Genomic DNA, 22404 nt, shown 5'->3' on the forward strand with positions numbered 1-22404 from the left:
AATTATCAACAATTCGCCACCTACTTTGGAATAATATCTAAAATGTGATAATCGGCTCTATTGAGCTACAGAGCACAGCAATGGGAACGAGAAAATAACAAGATCATGAGCAACGCATCAACGGCATAAAGGGAGGTTATCTCGTCATCACTTCGAATCATGACCTAGATGATAGACCTATACTATCATCATCATCAACAACCCATTACTGTTCCACTGCTGGGCACGGGTTTTCTCTCATAATGAAGATGTATCTCAGGATTAGGCCATAGTCCATGGCGCTGACCAAGTGCGTATTGGTAGACTTCATATACTTTTGAGATTTTTTTTTATAAATCTCTTAGGTATTCAGGTTTCCTCACGATGTTTTCCTGCACCCTTTAGCAAGTTATAATTAATTTCTAATACGCACAACATTGAAAAATCAGAGGTGCGTGCCTGGGATTTGGACCTCGGACTCCTCGATCGAGAGGCCGAGTTTCTTAACCACTCACTATCACTGCTTTTTTTAGCTATACTATAATGTGTACTTACCCAGCACTTTCTTCTCGATGGTGCGCGAGAGCTGGCCGCGCTCGGCCTCCAGCTCGAGGAAGGCCATGAAGCGCTGCGTGGCCGCGCGCGCCGCCGCCGGGTCGCGCGACAGCGACTGCGAGAACATCATCTGGAAACAAAGTTTTTCTGTTAGGCTTTAACGCCTTTCTTAACCACACTGTTGGACATGGATCTCTTAGAACTAATGCAGGTTTAGAGCATAATCGAATAATGCATGCTATGCAATAGGCGTTTTATCAAATTCTCCAAATTTATCACGTTAATCAACTCTACGAGCATTAAGTTGCTAGCATTGCTTCTTGTGAAAATCTTTACATGAACATCGGTAAATTAGTTTAAAAATCCACCATTAGGTATGTAGGTACAGGTAAAAAGTCAAATATGAAATTTATTTTAAAACTCAAGAAATCCCGCCATGTACTTTTTTTTTTTTGTTAACATAGTATAAGAAATAGAAAGAAAGAGGATCATAGTTACATCAAAGCTTATAAATACAAAATTAATACAAAAGACAATAACTGCTACGAATATTAGTAAAAACTGTAGTTTATGATAAGTAGGTAGGTACATTTTTTTTTATATTTATAAAAGTGACAGACCTTAGCGAGTTGGTAAATGATTTCTTCCAGCGTGTATTCAGTGTAGAGGGTGTCAGCCGCGCGCAGCTTGTCCATCATCTCTTCGTACTCCTCCTCCGTGATCATCGGGCCGTCGCGGTCGTAGTCCGATGTGCCTGTAAATATTTTTAATTACACATAACTTCATCTTTTATCGAATGGACAATACAGGAATAAGCTAAATTAGGCAATCACAACCAGACTCGTCGAGGGAGGTATAAAAAGTTCGTAGATCGACCATGTCGAAATTGAAAGTAATTCAATTTCTACAGACCAAGATTATTATAACATTGCAAGCGCGTCTATAAGGGCATTCCCTCTAGCTTGTGTAGAAGTAATGTCGAGCCCGCGCTCGACATTACTTCTACACAAGCTAGAGGGAATGCTGTCCGCACAGGAGATAGGTATATGACTACCTGGAACTAAAATTCACGTGCGTAATTTGGCGTCCCATTTGATAAATAGCATTCATTAAGTCTTAGCCGGGGTCTTATAGATCTTTTAAAACACCCGCCACAGACAACTTGATGGAATGTAGGTACCTACTCCATGCCAATAATAGAAAAAATGTGGGAAAGGTAAATGAGGAGTCAAGCCTACTCACTAATGACATTGGTCTGAAGCATCGGGTCATAAGTCCTCTTGACAGGCTCAGGGCGGAGATCGCTGGCGATCGGTAATGAGGGCATTGGAGACAGGTTGTTGCTCATCTCCCACGACTTGCTGGCGATGGAGCGGATGATGTCCGGGCTGTTGCCGAACGGGAAAGACTGGAGAGACGCTGGTGAACGGTACTGGTAGTCCTGGAAAGAAGAAGTGATTGCGTAAGAATACTATAAAAAAATCGTAAATTGTTCGCTTCGCGTCGGTCTAATAAACCAATCTACCCGAATTTATATAAAGATCGAAAATTGACAATTTCTTGCTAGCAACAATTGTCAATTCTTCGTAATCGTCGATTTTTGATAGAAAAACATAGGATAGATTGATTATTAATCACGTGCTTGTGTTATCATATTACTGTCTACTGTGTCTCAATAAATAAAAGACAAAAAGCGTACAGCGACGAAATACAAGGTAAAAGAAACAAACACTGAAGAATATAAACACAAGTATTGAATTCAATACCCGATATGTATCTCAGTGCGGATTATATTGAACAAAGCGAAGTAACTGGTGTCGAATAAAATTAGGTATCCACTATCGAATAACACATATAGAAAGTGGGTCAGCAAAGACGCCGAAGCTCATTTCACACTGTTATCCGAACTACGGAATGTAGCGTTATTTTTCGTCATCTCCCATAATTCGTTCCGTCATAATTATATGAGCTCTCTGTCTGTGTCAATGGTACCCATTCACGGAGTCAATGCTTCTTATCTCATAGTAAGATGACTAGGTCATAGTTAACCACCTCTACTTTCTTCCTCTGGCGTAGTGAATGTTGGTACACTTCACACGTTGAAATCTTTTTTTACTAAAATCGCAAGCACAAAGGAGGTAGGTATTTAGCTAAATTAACCGCCCCAAGCATCGCACCGCAGTAAGCATTAATTTAGTTCCATTTAAGGGGTAGTAGAAATAAATGCGAGTTTACAATAATACGACGAACTTAATCGCAACGGAAAACCAATACTACTAACTAACGTAATCACAACTTATCTACATTCTACTACAAACAGGCTAACGAGGTCTACATACTAAGGGTAGCTAATAACGTGGACCCAACGGAGCCGTTATTAGCCAGATAATAAAGCTATAAACTCGCTTATTAGTGTTCCTGGACCCTAACTCGTGTTACCCTCGCTCACTGATTTTATGATCATCTATATTCAGCGATAACCTAATGATCAGGCAGAAGACAACCCAGCATATAATAACGTATCACGCATTACGGTGAGGTATCAATGTCATATTATCTCAATACAACAAGAATTGTTTTAAAAATTATATTTATGCGTATTGTAAATAAGTTATCACTTTCTTCATCAGATGTATGCAATAGTTGCACTTGATCAGCCAATGAATCTACCTATAATTAGGGGTTCACACTACTCAACCGTTTTCATTCTAAATGCAATTAGAATGAATGGGGTTTCCAGGTTATTAGAATTCCAGCAATGGGGCATGAAAACGGTTGAAAAAAGTTTGTATGTGTTACTGAGATCTGGCTTGAGAAATGTACCTAGTTAGTAACTCGTCAAACGTTTAAGGCGTTCGATTAATCTTCTAGTTCAATTATCAACTTCAGCTCAGTTCCAGTTCTATCTGTTGCAGGTCTTCTTAATTCTCTTAATCTTAATGCATTTGGGTCAATTAAAACGTTACACGCTATACCTACCAGATCATGAAATGGACATAGTGACCCTTTAAAATTACGGAAACATCGTGAAAAATAACGCACATATCCGTTTTGTTAAAAATGTCTCATAATAATCCTATACGTTAATAGGTACCTACCAGCCTTTTTACCTCTAGGCGTGACATCAAACGGATTTTCATGAAATAAATTCAGTGGTTTGATCTGATAAACGTTTGCCTTTGAAGATTTTGCGGTAATTTAGGTCGTTTCAAGTGCCTCACCGAGTGATTAGCATTTATATAACTCCTTTTTTTAATCTGAACGAATATGAAGGTTTAGGGCACTTTGAATAAGAGCTTCAAAGGTTTTTAGAGCTACTGAAATATAAAGATGAGGAAAAATACATTTTACGTACAACTTTCGTGAAAATTTCCAAGTTGATTTTCATTGTCTTGAGTTGACTGATTGTGTAAGAAATAATACGTAATCCATGGACTTAATATAATCCATTTGCTTCTTTTTTATACTTTTTTCTGCTGGAGTTGATTTTCTTTTATTTTATTATTTCTATTTACTTTAGTTTTCATAAATATAGTCATAAACACAACTTTGTTGTACATATGTGGCCGAAGTCGCAGGCTCCAACTAGAGAGCTTTTCCTAAAAGGAAATTACCCTGTAGGTAATAGAAAATCAACAGCCCACAGCTAAGCATAATTGAAATATACATTTTTGATAGCGGTTGTATTTCTTTACGGCAGTTTTCATGATTTGTTTCTTTTAAAATAATTTAAAAAAATGTTACAATTACCTTACTTATTTCTGAGGTAAGTTTTTTTACATTTCTCATTAATACTGAATTTTCAAAGTCCACTTCAATTGAACTAAAATCGGTTCAATCGTTCATTTTACTATCAAGAGTTTATAGGTTACTTAATACTCATTAACACAAAATAACTGTTAAGCTTCGTTTTAGACCATAACTTTAAGTCTTAACCCTAAACTAATTCTAGCTCATCTAATAGTCTAGGTCTTAGATTCAATGACCTGTGCCCTCTCAAGTTTCTCACAATAATCTAATTTTAAACTAAAGTTTATTCGCACTTGTAAAATGTATGCGGGTAAATCAAATAAAAAAAACTCAAATAATCACTTTAGTACTGATGACAATTATTAATAAGGCCATAAAGATATTAAAATCGTTAAAAATAAATTTATCATCACCACAGGACGATCTGACACATTAAACCGCCTTTATTTTTACGACACAGTTTCATGAAAGAAGATTAAGTTTCGCTACTCAAGTTTAAGTGAAAAATTGAGAGTAACAAACTTTTAGAACATTTTTATTTTTAACTTCAGGATTCTATTACATTACGCCTTTATAAAAGCGAACAGTAATTGGAGCGAACGTTGTACAAATTTAATAATAGGAGAAGTTATTATTATAGTGGATGACTTTTCATGTTTCTCATATTCGTGTTGCACTTAATAACGTCCAAATATAAAGTTATACAATAGATTTGTTTGGTAAATTTATGCAAATGGATAAAAAATGTAGGTAGGTAGGTACTTATAACACTCTTGGGTTATTATTTAGTATTGACATTGGGACACGAAAATCACAGAAAAAGTCCCAAAAGTAAGTTTGGCACTGCGTAGGAACAATACGTATTACGTATTACATATTACGTACGTACAACCTCATAAGTATGTATAAAATATTTAATTTTATTACCTACTGTCCTACTCGTTTTTCTTTTTCAGTAGATTATTTTGAAGCAGTCGGGTTTTTCTCCTATAATAATATCTTTTTAGCCGAAAATATCTGACTAAGTTACAGCGAAGCTAATGAAATTCTATAATTGATATTCCCAACTGAAATAGATAATTTATACGAATGTGTTATAATATCATGAAGCCCACGTGGGAATAATTGACACAAGCCTGTACGTCACTTCATTTCCGGTCACAACACAAGCCAAGGCCTTGTCGCTCCAGTTTACGTATGAGTTAATAAGATAAACAAAATTCGATTAACTTCGAACGTTTTATAGAGCGTAACTAAAGTTAGTGCCGTGTTATAAAATTGAACTAAAATTTGCTAGTTTTCATATCAAAACAAATTCTCATTATCATTATTATTATCCTTAAATTACACAGTCTGTTAACATGTTGTGTAGGTAGGTACATCTTTTCAACATTTAATATGTTTTTCGATAAGTACCTTTGGTAGTAATCGCTCGGTTTTGACTCAAAAGTCATTAAAAGGAATTGTTAATTTTGCAATATTAAACAAAACTCCGTGCTTAGTAACTTAACATTCCATTTCAGTTAGTCTGTAAATTGACCTTAATTAACACGAGGAGAACATAATATCGTCAAACAGGCCACAAACATTAATTTGGTGACATGCGAAACGTTAAATAAAAATAATAACGGCCTTAAAATAAAAATAAGAAAATAATGATCTTGGTTGCCAACTTAATATATTCCACGGCTGAACATATGGCTCTTCCCTAAATTAGAGTGAGGCATGGGGTATCCTTTCTTCCTTCCTGGAGTATCCTTTATCACGTTGATATACTCTGTTTAGGTTAAATATATAGGTATTATACGTATAAAAAAACAAGATACATATTTGTAAAAAATACACCTAAATATACCTACCTAGTACCTACCTACATTCCAAGTCACATAATGAAAATAAATATAAAAAGAATCAAAAAGACATTTGAAACGAATACACCTAAGCCTTCGATCAACAATAAGTATTCTTGATCGAAGACCTAAGCAAAAACTACAGTCTCCACGTGACTCAATGAGCGTGCAAACATATCAACAGTTTCTTTATTAAGTAGCGTAATTAACTACCACGCTCTCAACTACAAGTAAAGAGACCACGTGGGACTCGGTTCGGGGAATTAGTTTTCTTGTGATATCTATTATAATTTGTCTGAAGGTCTTGGATAATTCTCACGAGATTAATAGTTAAATGAGAAAACACTGACCATGACCATGACATGATGATACTTGTTTGTGTGTCGTTGATAAAAAAACGCAAACCTTGTCAAACGAAATGTAAAGCTTTTTGGAAACATAAATGTTGCCACTTAAAAATGACGACAGTAGAACCTGGCAGTCGTGTCATGACCCAATCCAAGTGGTGACATGGAAAGTAAAGACAGAAAAACGCGATGTGATTTTTAAAGAGGATATTACATACGAAAAGGAAGTAAGTGTGTAGTGTATTTTATAACGAAAAGATGTGATTATGTTAAGAACGACAGTCGGCAACCAGTGTTCTTCCTAAGATTAAAGTTTTTTTTTACCGGCCAATTACCTCGCCTTTACCTCGCTACTATGTGGCCTGTGTTGCTAAAAGTAGGTTGCTGACCACTGGTTTACCTAGACTAAATGAAAAAGATGTCTGTTGAAAAAATAATAATCAGTACGCACCTTAGCTCCTTGTTCCAGAAGAATGTTCCTCATCTTCTCCTGCTGAGCGCTTTCTTCAGCCACCTTCCTATTTCGGGAGTACTGTGCGTGCAGGTAATCAATGTAGAACTTGATCTCTTGCAAGAAGTTAATAGCTTCTTCTTTGGTCATCTGGAGAAAGAAGTTTACATATTTGTAGTCGCAATTCATATTAATGTTAACTCAGGTTAATGTTAAGTCGCAGGCTATGATACTGTAAATGTATAACACAGCTTGACTACTTAATATTCATTTGATATTAAGTAGTCACTTTCGTTGCCCGTTTGTGATTATTAACATCTTTAATTCACTTCAAATAGAATGAATTCCTCCAGAATTCGGACAATTTTCTAAACTAAAGAAGACTTGTGTGAGTGTCTCTGCATTTCCACAATCCATTACATACTTTAAACTTTAAGACCAACGCTTAAAACGCCCTTAATATTTTAAGGCACCTTTATGTTACTCTTAAAACCAACAGCTACACTGAAATGTAAATATTAAACTGGTAAATTAGTTAATTTTATTTCATTACAAAAATGTATTTTTGTTTCAGAACAAAAATTTAATCAACATTCATGAAAATGTTTTATTATTTTTAGCGAGAAACGAGTCCTTTGCTAAATTTAATTATTATTTTATTCGTTGCCATTTATAAATCAATCACTTGTCAAAAACGTTACAATATTAGCACTCCAATTTTTTATGTTTCATAAAAACAACTTTCTATTAATAGTTAATGTTCGCTCTATTATTATATTTTAATTAATTGAAGTAGTCATTTTATTGATAAATATATATTAAAGAGAATTTTAGGTACATAACGTGTTCAATGTATTTATTTTATTTATTTATTATTATGTTACACCAACAAAGTATACACCAACAATCGGTAAAGGTACACAAAAGGAAAGACACAGGTACAAGTGCTACCTCAATTATAGGTGCAAACTACAATGCAAATAATAGAATAACATAAAATAGTATACAAATTAAAATGGAAAGAATTGTATTGTATTAGGTTTCCCTAAAAGAGATGCCCTGGTGGTTCAAAGTTAATTTAGGCTATGTGTCGATAACCTATGCTAGAAATCTCTTTACACGCGACTTCTAGACATTAGTGATATGGCATCGTAATTTGGAATTATTTTAATAATGCGGTGCATTATGTTAAACTTAACACTACACTACGAAAACCACCATGTAGTTCTGTGAAATCCATACCATGCCCTCCTGTAAGAAGTCCTCGATAGCCGCTGTAACACCGCGCTCGTCACCAGTCCAGAAGACGTACTCCGCCATGTCAAGCGGGGAGTATTGCACACCAGCGTAGGAGGAGTAGTGGTCCATCTGTGGACAGGACATATAAATGAACAAATAAGATGAGTGTAAAAGGTGGAAGAAAGAGAAATTCAGCCTGAAAGTAAATGATCACTTAACACTTATCACTCTACAACAAGACCCATGATAAGCAGTGAAGAAATAAGTTAAGGAGCCAGTAGATGTGTTAATTTTGGCATCGGCTATCAACGATTCAGCTGCTTTTCGGGAGTTAAGTGCAGTGATTAACAGCTACACCCTATATTAATTTTAACGTCAGTCGCAACTAATTTCTAAAATTATTAAGTGTACCAAATGAATGCGATAATTCGATGCAGCATTAATGTAATCACTCGTCCGAATGCTGCAATTTGTCTTAACACGATACAGCACTCAACCAGTCGTCAAAAGGCGGATAGCTAGGTCTAACTAAACTATATAACTATAACTAAACTAGCTATAACTTAAGTTTGAGAAACGTATTTTGTAACAAAAAATAAAACAAGGCACTGACAGTCTCCGGTTAACATATTCCTTCGAACGTACATACTCGTATAACCTATTTGTGCAAACGGTTTTACGGGCGGTAAAACTTCTTATAGGTAGTTCAATTGCGGTCGTGCTTTATAACACCGGGTAGTTTCGTTTTCTTATTTGCCCTAAGACTGCAATACATAAGAATGTATTACCGTGTACGCCGATGTGAACCAAGGAGATAGCATTGTAATCGAACTGAAAATTATTTTGTTAACTCAATTACATACAAAATACTGAATGAAATCAAAGAGTATAACTAATTAAATATACCTATTCCTTTATTTATTAAGAAGTCGGTTAAATAATTTTTTTTTTAACGTGAACTGCCTTAGATTTCAGAAAGTAAAATAAAAAAAATCATTTAAGGAAAGAAAATATGTTTATTTTTAGCCGTTGGATTAGAATTAGATCCATGGCTCCATTAATTGGCTTTCGTTGAGCTCCAATAACAGAGACGATTATTACTAAATAAGAACCTTATGTTAACTTCACATTTATTTTCTTTTGTAGATTAGAACAATAGAAATATATTGACATTTGGCTTCGTCCAGTTTAATCAAGAATACCTTTGTTATACCCAGTGGTCTGAATTGAAAAGTAGACGACAAAAGCCATATTCAAATCAATATTTTCTGAACAAAGGGCTATGTCGATTTGATACAGTCCGTTGAAAAACGTTGATTGTGTTTTTTCTCGGAATAGACATAGTTATTACGGCTTTTGTTGGACTAATCTTGTACTTTTTGAGGTTATATTTGTATAGGTGCTTTATTTTTTCCTTATCAATAATGTTAAACGCTACTGTATTCTGGATTGAAAGATTCATTCTATATTGTCCGTTTTGCTTATTTTTAAAGGTAAATTGATTTCAATGATATTTTAATTTATTTCATCAGATTATTATTCATTTTCGTTCTTATTCTTAACATCAACTTCAAAACATTGTTACTTCAAAGAAAAAGAAGTTACTATGCTAGTTAGTTTTGAAATCTATACTTAATTCGAGAACATTTACTTGGTGATAACCGTGATCCAGTGGAAAATATTATGTTAAGCGATGACTTCAAAACTAACTATTAAAAGAATTAATAATCAATCTATCCAATGCTTTGCCTACCAAAGATTGACATTTCACAATTTGTTTCTTCTAGGAATTGTTAAATTTCGATGATTTGAATTTGAATTCATAATAGTTATTTATTTTTTATGTTTATGTGATATCAAAGTCGGTTATATGTATTTGTATTTTTTCACAAGTTTATTTTAACTTGTGATGAGACTTGGTGCTAATAGCATTGTAGACTGCATGCTATCTGCCAAGTTTTATGTGCGCACCGACTGAGCTCGTAAAGGGTTAACGACGCACTCCCTGGTTATGGATGCTAACTTTATTTTTAGGAGAAATTAGACGAAAGCGTGGGAAGTTCTACTTTACATTACGTTTGTTTTATTTTGTTTCTTTCACGAAATTTAAACGAGAACACATGTAGAAGATGGTGCATAAGTGCGTTGATCGTCCTTGCTAACGTTTATTATCAAAGAGAAAATGTTTTCTTTTTTAGTTTGTTCTACTTTCAAGGATTATCTGTACGTATACGGCAGTGCAATGAGCATTATTTAGGTATTTATGTTACAATCCTTGAAAATTGTACAGAAGAAATATAACAGAATTAGAAACTTGACTAATATTAAGTTTTAGATAAAGTCACATGAGACCCTACTAAGTACTTTAATGTTTATTTAGTTTGCCTACTAATATAGGAAGGTATCCTAAGGAAATATAGTAAAGATAGATTCATCAATATTATAGTTAGACTTAGTCGGTAAATATAGGTATTACTACCTACCTATGTGTAATCAGATTATGCTAAAAAATATCTTGAAGTTGATATATTTTTTGCTATAACCACAATCCATGCAAGCGTCTATCGGCGGTAGAGGAAATTAAAACCGCATTATCGTGATTATCCGTTACATATTAAGACGTAATATTGAGCAACACAAGATGTGTTATAGTAACATTGTATACTCACATTGTTCTTCGTCTCCTTAGTGATGTCAGCGTTGAAGGCGCGTCGCTCGGCGGTGTGGCCGTTGTGGGAGTTGGAGGTGGCGGAGCCCGGCTGCACCAGGCGAGCGGCGCCGTGGAATACCTAACAAATTAATATGACAATAAATAACATTTTTTTAAAATATTGTATAATAACAAACTCCATTTAATATGTATTCCTAGACAAGACATGAAATAAGGAAATATCATAATTTTAATGTTATGTAAATATCGTGTTAAATCAATTTGTTAGTGACAATTGTAACCGAAAATTATACAGACGGTCGTGGACAAAACCACAGCGATGCAAACTATGTTCATTATCACATGTATAGCTAATAGGCAAGCATCCCCATGTGGGGTTTAAATTGTTTTTTTAAAAGATCAATACTAAGTACCTGTATTTTCAACTTTTTCCAAGATTGAAGTTATTGGTCCGAAAAGATAAATATAATAGACAAATTATTTATTAAAAAAAAAATAATATCTTAAAATAATGAACCAATGTAGGTATTATCTAATTAACAAGAACATAATATAATTCAACACAATATTCACTTATTTGTACATATTTTTCAGCGTAATAAATATGAGTATGACAATAATAAAAAAGATATCTACCCAAAATGTAATAGGTAAAATAATTCATTACCTAAATATGCGAAACACAACATAAAATTATTGAAGACAATTTCGGCATACAAAATATTCATAAATATTTTATCATCACACTAAATATAACGAAAACAAAATCTCTAAAACAAAACACATATCTAACATTTCATACAAATACGTTGCAAATAAACATAAACAAGTTTACAACCGAGCTGTACTTGACCTAGACTAAAGGGCATTCATCGTATGACATTCACTCACCAACGTTAATTCGTCAAGGGGTTACAGCTATTAATTAGTGCTGGGATTTAATTGGAGCTCGGCTCGTATCTATTCAGCTTGATTCAAGGTTAGAAATCATTTCATTACATACAAGGAGGTCAATGTTATATGTGGATGAGCTGTTGCATGATATACTAGATTTGCATGGATATATAATAAGTAAAGAATTCGTTTATTTGCACCCAACCTGTTTATATATTTTCAAATGTATATGTAGTCTGCCAATTCATACTTAGCTGGCGTGGGGGTTATGGCCTGATCCGTCTCATTTTAAGTGGAAACCTGTGCGCTAGTAATTGGTTGCACATAAACCTTTTTATGGCTCATTGTTGAGAACGAGTGCCAATCCAACGCTGGGTGCAACCCAAGTTAGACGTACGGAACTTAGTATGCCTGTATGGTATTTAGTCACTAGCGGTAGCCAACTTCCAGGCGTATGCGTAATTTAATTTTGTTACTACCTACAGAAACTATGACTATGTATCTTACTTTAATTAAAACAGTTACTATCAATTACGTTAATTAAACATATTCAAGTAATTTTCACGTTCACGGAAAATGATAGTAAGCTTTTACTAAGGAACATGATACCTGCAACCATAGATTAGTAAAGATACTTCGCCGCCTTGAAATTGAATGAAGCCACAAATGGCTTATTAGTAAGTTCTTTTTTTGAATTCTAGACAAATAAAAACATTTTTAGAGAAAATTTACGAATAAATAACTAATACTATGTTTCAAATTATTAATTGTTTCAAATCAAAAATTGTGTTTGTGTAATTATTTCAAATATTTTAGGGACATTTTAGCACGGAGACGTGGCAAAACTTTTTTACACGACTATTTCTATTCTCAAAACTGGGTACATTTTATTGTTAGGAGTGAATAATCTTTACTAATCTATGCCTGCAACAAATAAAATAAACTTTTCTTTCATACATGTAATCAAGATGATCTATATCATGATACGCTGCTACCCTTCTCTTCTACGTGCATTCGTAATTGAAGTTTTGAATCTGTCCAAAATCAAGATCACAACTATCGCGCGTTAACGCGACTTTACAATCTTTGACAGACTTTACGTATACAAACAGCTCGTCAGTCGCCTAAACAACAGATTGCACTGTTCAGTACATACTGAACGTATTATAATGCACGATTAAGGGATAACGCGACTTTAAAATCGTTGACTGACTTTATGTATACAAACATGTGCCGCTCGTCAGTCGCCTAAACAACAGATTGGACTGTTCAGTACCTAGGTACTGAACTTATTATAATGCACGATTAAGGGATAACGCGACTTTAAAATCGTTTACAGACTTTACGTATACAAACATGTGCCGCTCGTCAGTCGCCTAAACAACAGATTGCACTGTTCAGTACATACTGACCTTATTATAATGCACGATTAAGGGATAACGCGACTTTAAAATCGTTGACAGACTTTACGTATACAAACATGTGCCGCTCGTCAGTCGCCTAAACAACAGATTGCACTGTTCAGTACATACTGACCTTATTATAATGCACGATTAAGGGATAACGCGACTTTAAAATCGTTGACAGACTTTACGTATACAAACATGTGCCGCTCGTCAGTCGCCTAAACAACAGATTGCACTGTTCAGTACATACTGACCTTATTATAATGCACGATTAAGGGATAACGCGGCTTTAAAATCTTTGACAGACTTTACATATACAAACATGTGCCGCTCGTCAGTCGCCATAACAACAGATTGCACTGTTCAATATACTTAAATCGACAAGATAATAGCCCACAACAATAATATTGGTTGTTTTATCTCTTGTCAATCTCAATTCCAACCATTAACAAATTTCAATCGCAAATAGTTGACAACAAACTGTTAATTGGAAAACATTCGAAGGTGGTAGAACCCTTTGTGGTTCGACTCCGGCGGCACCACCGCCACACCTATTTCTACCTAATAACAGCAGTGTTAAGCGCTGCTGTGTTCCGGTTTGAAGGGTGTGGTAAGGAAGACAGACTTTTCCGAGGCGTTCCAGCTTAGTCCTCAGGGGTAGCGGCGCATCTGTGGCCGACCTCAGGTAGGAATATCTAATCCTATCTGGGGTTGATTACAGATGTCCATGGGCGGCAGTAGCCACTTACCATCAGGTGGACTGCATGCACGTCTGCTACTCTTATATTATAAAAAAAAAAACATTATTTGTTGTTGTTGTATGTAGTTTGTAATTTCTCCGCGTCTCAATTAAGTATAGTTTGACCCCGTTAGAAGTAACCGCAGCTTCTGATGGTTTGAATTAAGTTAAATAAGCTATTTAAACTAAGTAGATTCAAATCCAAACTAATAAATATCGTATGTTTAACAGTTATACTACTTACTTTTCTTATGTCAATGAAATACCTATGCGGTTTTGAAATTTCCGTAGATATAACTTTAGCTTTGAAATTTTTTTATGAAAATGGAACCGGGCCCTCAATTGAAAATTGATTTAAAAACAAAACTATTAAACTCTAGGCATGAACTAAAATTGATTTATTTAGGGGCCAGTTATTTAATTATACGTTAGAAGACGTGTGTAAATCTACATCACAACAAAGTAAATGCGTTTACACATCTACTTCCACGAATGTAGAGAAATAAACCACTTAGTTTACGTTCGAAACATTGTAAGGGATTAAATATAAATCTGCTATTTAAGTACGTGAAGCTTTAGTTTTTCCTGGATTGGATTACCTACCACGTATTCTGTGACTGTAGGTTTTCTATTGATTTATTAGTTACCTACTTCATTATAAACAGACAATGGGCTAATGTACATTGATGATGCGTGGCACGCGTGGATTGATTTAGTCTCTTGATCTGATTATTGATAAGTACTCGTATGTAATGTAAATAATCACGAGTTATGTGTTTATGTATGTGTGTGTTTTTTTAAGGATTCTTTTCTAAATTGATTGTCAAATTTATTATTAACTAGTTTTATAACCGTGCAGTTTGTTTATTTATTTTGTCTATTTGTAATTGTACTGTGTGTTGCAATATTCCTAAATAAAGTATTTTCTTTCTTTCTTTCTTCTTTCTTCCTTATTATCATTATAATAGTATATTTTAGCAGTGTTCTCCTTAGCAACAGGCGTAATAGCGTTGATGGCGTCAAGCACGTCCACTCTTCATTTTGGATGAACACGTAGTATCTATGTTAAAATGAATTTTCATATCATATCTTAGTGGTCTGCTATTCAGCAACGGGCATCGTAGCGGCAATAGCGTCGAGCACGCTTACGTGCGAGCCGACTTGCACGAATACGCGGCGAACGCCTTCAGAGGACACATCGATCTGCATTTGGGCGTGCACGTGCGTCGTAGTATCTATTTACAGAGTTAATGTTCTAACTGACATCCAATATCTTACCTTAGTAGTCTGCTCCTCCGCAACGGGCGTGGTAGCAGCGGTAGCGTCGAGCACGCTCACGTGCGAGCCGTCTTGCACTAGCACGCGGTGAACGCCTTCAGAGGGCACGTCGAGCTGCGTCTGGGCGTGCAAGTGCGGCTTCTCGCCCGGCACGGAGTCAGCTGACGCGTGCTGCTCTAGCCGAGATACCACCTCGCCGTTTTCTTTCACAGCATCTGTCAAGATTAGGAATTTAACACTCCGAAATAAGGTTATTTTTAAGAGCTAGTTAAGTTAGTAAAACGGACATGGAAGCACACAGATACACGCATATATACTTTAAGATTCGTCGCCCTTTTTTAAACAAAACCGAATGTTCAGAAACATATTATTCAAAAAATGATGCATAAAATGAATAGTTATAATTTTCATCGAAATAAGAAGACAATTAGATTTTAAAATAAAATTTCCAAAGGGCTCCAAAATGGAATATTTGCGTTTATTTAATAAAGATTAATTGTAAAATACTTTGAAAGAAATCCTCTTGTCATAAAATTCATGAGCTCTGTTTCAAATTTACATTTTGTAATTTTAAACTAAAAAGACTAATTGACCCTGACCTTGTTAGTTTATTTCACCCCGCAACGCCCACCAGCAGATGGTAATAAATTTAACTTAAGAGTGTCTCCTTATTAATTGGGGTGATTTTTATCACAATTTTATATAATCACAATTGTTATATAACGATAATAAAATACGACGATGCCTGCATGATATGAAGGTGATAAATCCTTGTGGTGGTTTGACTCTGGCAGCACCACCGCCACACCTGTTTCTGTCTAATAACAGCAGTGTTAAAGACTGCTTTGTTCTGGTTTGAAGTATGTGGTAAGGGAGACATACATTTCGAGGTATTCCAACTTAGTCTTCAGGGGTGGCAACCCGTCTGTGACCGACCTCAGTCAGAACTTTAATCTTATCTGCACTGAGATGCAGAACTGCTTCTCTCTAGAAATGGATGTGGTGGTGGTACTTTCACGATTAATACCTGGCTCTACCGCCATTCATTTTGTACCACGCTTAATTCCAAAAGTATCTCATCATCATCAACCCTTTATCGTCCCACTGCTGGGCACGGGTCTCCTCTCATAATGAGAAGGATTAGGCGTTGTCCACCGCGTTGGCCAAGTGCGTATTGTTAGACTTCACATACCTTTGATATTTTTTTTATAAATCCATCAGGTATGCAGGTTTCCTCACGATGTTTTCTTTCACCGTTTAGCAGGTGATATATATTTTTTTTAATACGCACATAATTTTGGAAAATCAGAGGTGCGTGCCTGGGATTTCAACCCCGGACCCCTAGATCTTTCTCGAGTTTCTTAACCATTATCTATCATTACGGTTTTAATAGTAAGTAAGTACGTTCCAAAAGTATCTAATATCTTTAAATTATCAATTAGTGTAAAGACTCCCAACCTAAATAGCTGGTGAAACTTTGAACGGATCTTGTGACCCGACGTGATTTGATTACATCTAAGTTAGCCACCTTCCTGCCGTTAATCTAGTTCAATCTTTTGACAGGACAATTTATTCAAAGCCGAGTACTCGAGTTTGGCCAGTTAATTAGTTGTTAATCTATCTTGAGGCTAATCGGGGTTGATTGGAGGATAAATTTGTTTCATTTAAGTTAACTAGGAATGATTTAAATCGATTTATTTAAATAAATGTGCTCGTTAACAATTAATTTACGAATTAGGTTTACCTTTTTGTAGTCGGAATTTAGAATCCAGAAAACAATATTTTCTATATAAAAATTAACACTTAACATTCAATATTATTCTCAAATTATATTGCTTTGGTGTCTTTAGGTATGGGACTTTATATTAAAAACCCTTATTTCTATATATAAGTTGCCAAAAACTCCTTACCAAGTCTATGAAACTCCATGTGTTCGGTTTTCATCTCAGGTACCATCTCCTTGCTAGATTCATCTGAAAACAAAAATCAATGCATCATACACTAATAGTGTTGATAATAATTGGATATCTATATCCACTGGAGTACTAGATGGATTATCCCAAAGTAACACCTATTAACTATGGTTTTCATCCTTTATGATTCTAGGACTATGCAGACCCCATTACTTTGTATTTGTATAAAAAGACGCTATTTCAATAAGCGATTCCCATAAACATAACTGCACTATTCCCAAAAACTCCAACCTATAAGGATAACGGGCAATAAATCCGGGTATTACGACAACTGACCGGTCCACATCAAACAACCGTTGTATCAAGAGTAATCCTATCGGAACCTCGCAAATTATTTCCATCATGATCCGTATCCTATAATCTCCATAGCGAAGGTCGGCTGACAACGTTACGTAAGCCCCATAAATATTTATAACACGTATTAGGTGTATCAAAAGAGTACGTTATGATCAAAATTAATGTTACGCGCCCCTGGATCGCGAGTCAAAAGTAGAGTGTATTTTGTTTGAGATTACTTTGGAATTTTGTCGAAATTTATGCCATACTGTTTATTCTTACAACAAAAAACAAGTGTTCGAGTGTATTTGATTTCTTTATATCCATGTACTTGAATTTTAGAACGAATGAGCATGCAGATCATTGCCGCCCATATATCTCTACTCGTTCCCAAAAACGATTAGAGTCCTACCTGAGGTAAGCTAAAGATGTGTTACTTCCCCTGAGAATTAAGTCGGAACACCTCGGATAAGAAACACCTTCCCTTCCCCTTACACTAATCCCTTAACACTATTCAAATCGGAACATAGCAGTCCTTGTCACTGCTCTTATTAAGTACAAGTTGATGAGGCGATAGTGCCTGCGCAGTCGAATTGCGAGAAGTTCCACTGCCTACCAACAGTGAAACCTAAATTGTTACAACCAACCAAAAAAAAGAACCGACTTCACTATCACTACAAAGTGAAACATAATTTTAATACAAGTTTTTGAGAAAACCTCGGACATACATACATACATACATAGCGGTCGACAACAAAACCTTCTTTAATGTCAATAGGTTAAAATAATGTAATGTTGCATCCCATCAAAACATTTAGCACTTAAAAAATAAAACAAATGTAATTAGTTGCAAGAACAACAGTCGTCGGGGCTGTTACAGAAATCGACAACATTCGAATACAATTACAAAGTTTTCACAAAGTTTTCATTCAATTACAGTTTACAGCGAATATTTACTGACGCCTCGCAAAGCGTGTTTCGTTTAATGAAAAAATAAAAGTTATTTTTATTATTGACTTTTGACGCCAAAGTTAATATCGAATTTCATTATTAATAAGAAAAGTCAATACATAACCAAGACATTTATTAGAAACGCCCATAAGTTTCTATAACCTCAAAAATCTGTATCCTTACCATGAGTTTTTAGGTTTTGACAAATATGACTGTTTTGGTATTTGTTTACGTATTTGGCCATACAATTTCCAATCAGCGCCCCTAGCGGATTGTATCAGAACTATAGTGTAAGTAACGTAACATTAAATGTCTTAATTGACAAAATGGCGCTTTATGTTTTGTCTCTCTTTTTTGCGAACATGTGAGGTAGACAAAATGTTCATGTTCATCGTCACTTGAGTACTTACTTAATGTTACGTTTACTCAGTCTACTGAAGCAAACGGAACAGAATAATGGACTGAGTAAACGTAACGTAAAATTGTGGGATGTTTTGAAAACTCATGGTAAGGGTACTGTAGTTATTTTCAAGGTCCAATTCCGTCCATATTTGTGTGTGTGTGTGTATGTATATAACTTTTTCATAACCACTATTTCATTATGCCGATCTATTTGGTAGAGTATCTAGTGTGTTAAAGAAAACAAAAGTTGTTATTATGGAGTTGTATTATTTTTCGAAACTTTTTGTATGTAATCTACTTTTACGAGTATAACAAGGTCAAACTAACTTAGATGTGTATGATTACACTTTAGGAAATATGAGAGCGGAACAAAATCCAACTTCGAAATATCTAGGTACCTAACATATCGATAATACTGTGGTCTATAACAGAATCTACCACTGAATTGCAATTGCATATTCAGTGCTATCGTAGGTCACACCTCAATCATGGACCTCATTATTATTTAACGACGACGTACGTAACATGTAAGATGTATTCTAATGACGGAAGGAGGGAGGAACAAACTCTATCTTGCAACCTAACTAACATAAGGCTTATGAAAACAGGTCTAGGTATATTACGAAAGAAGAAACACGCAGACCACGCAGAAGAGGGGCGCCTGGTTACTATGGCGAATAGACATGAACGATCAACTGGAGATATTTAGGGATGTGCTACCTTTAAGCACTGTGAAATAATTCCTTGTATTCGTGTCTTCGTCCTATCCAACCCGTCCACAAGGCAAATAAGTTCTTAACCACTTTTACATGACAGAAGCAGTTGTAGCGGTATTCTGCATTGAAAACTACGAACTAACAAAGTCTTTCCAAGTAACTTAGTTTTTCGAAAAGTTTATAGCATACAATTATCATCGATTTATTGAAACACCGTACATAAATTACGTTTTGACAAGATGACAACATCGCAGAAATATTAATAGAATATGTGGGCAGCACAGTAGTGAAACCACAATTTCAAACCACAAATACTTCTGTCACCGTCTTTAATAATAAAGTTATGTCAAGTTGCTCCGGCCTACGCATTCGTTGAATGAATTAACCCCCACGTTATTACATGGCCCATTCCATTCAAACTCGAACTAACTTCTATATCTAGCGACATAACAGCAAAACTACGACTGATAAAGTTCCGCCAAGTTTTCGTATTGATATTTAAAGAAGTTGTTTCATCAACGACAGTAGAGATAAATCTGTTCTCAGTACTTTTGGAAGGTAACACTGATGTAATCCGGTTTTAAGAATCTATTAATTGACAAAATCTACTTATCTAGATCTATTTATCTTACCTAGGCAAGTATGGTTATCTGTTTTCTGCATAAATGAACTCTTTTCTGAACGTTTTTACTTTGTATCTAGCGAGCTAGTGGAAATTTACAGCATCTTTAAAAATAAATTTCGGTAAGATAAAAATCGTACTTATAGTGGACCAAGTTGTAAAGGACGGTGACGAAACCCAATAATTTGCGGAATCCTGTTAAACTTACGAGAGCTTTCTTGATTGCGCAAAATATTTTTACAAAAAATTTTGATTTATTTTTATTACATTTTCGTAATCTTTTCCGAGTTGATATTTTCGAGAAGTTTCGGTTGGAAACAAGAGTTTCGCAACATTTCCCAAAGGGCATTTGAAGTAACAATGGGTTTCCTGAACTTTGCCAGTTCGAGTGCCATCGGGAGGAAAACATCGCTAAAGTAGGTTAACTCGTGGAAAAAAATAGCTCAGTTTGTTGTCATCTTTCGTGTTCATCTTTTTACTTTTAACTTTTACATGGTCTCAAAACTAAAAATATCTAGTCTTTTTTTTTCAAAATGCAGCGTCGCGGTCATTTAAATGTAAGTTGGAAGTAATACTACAAAAAATAAGCGGTTTGAAATCTCTTTGAAAATAAATATACGGATACCTGTAAATTAGCTAGTTTAAATAGCTAATGGGCTTTAACTCAATGAGTGTATTGATTTCGTATTTCAGTAAACCAACACAACCTCTATGTTAATAGTTCATCTAGTAATCGTATAATAGTAGTAGTATGTTAATAGTTCATCTACTTAATTAAAAGCAATAACTTTTGAATGTATTAAATTAAACCGCTTTCTACACTCACAGCCCCACACTAGGATTCCCTGTACCGTGGATGCCATGGACACACAGAGACAAATACACAAACACCCAGACCCAGAAACAGAAGTCTAAATTCATCATTTAGAAATCTGTCTGGCCGGAGATCGAACCCGGGACCCTCTGCGCGTCAGACCGGCATCATGGTGACCGCTCCGCCACGCGGGTCGTCAAACTAAAAGTATACTAAAAGATAACGAATAATACAGTAAAATTAACACAAAATATAAAGCAATTTAGGTACATAAATTACTTTATTGTTGGTATTGTTTGTAAACTTTTCAATGCCGTTGCCGCTCTAATTAACATTCAATTTGTTAAAACTTTATGACTAAAATTCGTGCTGTACGTGCCTATAACCCCTTTATTTGAAAATGTATAAAGTATAATAGGCATTGATAAGCATAGTTATCACATGTAAATTATCAGATACCAGGATCAGTGTCATAACCAATGTTGTCGAGTGCTAACTGATGTTATCGATAAGCAATATGTAGATATCGATTTTCAATATCTATACAAGATAGCGATCTAGAATTATGAGCCAATTTTATAGCCGTTGACATAGCAGTTGCAATATTTAATGTCGCTGACGTTATTTTATTTCACAACCTGTTTGCTGTCACGTATGGCGAAACAAACGTTCTTGGTGTGTTACCGTTTGATTGTAAGATTGCATATTTTAAGGCCTGAATGAAATGTATTGAAGGACGGACAATACTGAACTTCTTCCGTATTATTAAAGGTTCTAATACAGTATTACAAGTGCTTCCCAAATATTACCTAACAAAGAACAAATATCTCTACGACAGACGGCAAGACATCCCTTTTTGTCCTTTGAGCACAGAACAAACTACAAAAATCGCTTTAATTATATTATTCCCAAAGGCTGTGATATAGATTTCACGAAATTAAATGAAAATTGATTACTTCTAGATTCATCAATTATACGAATCTACATTACGAATCTACATTATTGTCAACTGCAAGCCAATACGCAAACGAAATCACGAGCAGAACTAGTATAATAACCTCTCTATCTACTGATAGACGCTATTTCCTGTAGACACCACTTCAATTTCACGACCACAATTACGGATCTCTACGGGCTTGATTGCGGAAATCATTTCGTGACAATCTTCTCCCTTAATGAGCTCGCTTCTGATATCTCACCTCTGACATTTCCACTCTCCAACGTCATCGGTACCCACGGCGATATCACTCAGATTAAAATTTTATAGTGATGCATCGAAGCGTGATGGAAGTTTTTTTGGTATGCAACGATTTTCTGATACAACATTTTAAATAAATGCTTCGATACGTAAAGGTAATTTTGTTTACGACACTATCGATTACACGTGTTTTTGTAACTGAGCTGAATCTGAATTTGTTTGAACTAATTTAGTAATCAATTTTGCCGACATTTTAATGCATACATAGAGATATTTACATTTTAGATATATTA

The 22404-nt window shown here is 35.1% G+C and overlaps 1 protein-coding gene across 1 annotated transcript in view; it reads right to left on the minus strand.

Annotated features, from left to right (window-relative positions):
• The window catches only part of LOC140750470 (uncharacterized), a 100221-nt gene that overhangs the window by 3278 nt on the left and 74539 nt on the right, over window positions 1–22404 (minus strand). Inside the window, exons 5-12 of the mRNA XM_073084009.1 lie at window positions 17070–17132; window positions 15160–15374; window positions 10841–10960; window positions 8175–8300; window positions 6933–7082; window positions 1777–1975; window positions 1155–1288; window positions 535–664 (exon numbers count right to left, since the gene is read on the minus strand). Of these exons, the coding sequence (XP_072940110.1) occupies window positions 535–664; window positions 1155–1288; window positions 1777–1975; window positions 6933–7082; window positions 8175–8300; window positions 10841–10960; window positions 15160–15374; window positions 17070–17132 (1137 nt within the window). The remainder of the gene's footprint in view (window positions 1–534; window positions 665–1154; window positions 1289–1776; window positions 1976–6932; window positions 7083–8174; window positions 8301–10840; window positions 10961–15159; window positions 15375–17069; window positions 17133–22404) is intronic.

Source organism: Epargyreus clarus, unplaced genomic scaffold (genome assembly GCF_041222505.1).
Source record: "Epargyreus clarus isolate Ecla_fem2 unplaced genomic scaffold, WU_Ecla_fem_2.2 ptg000019l, whole genome shotgun sequence".
Classification (NCBI taxonomy): domain Eukaryota; kingdom Metazoa; phylum Arthropoda; class Insecta; order Lepidoptera; family Hesperiidae; genus Epargyreus; species Epargyreus clarus.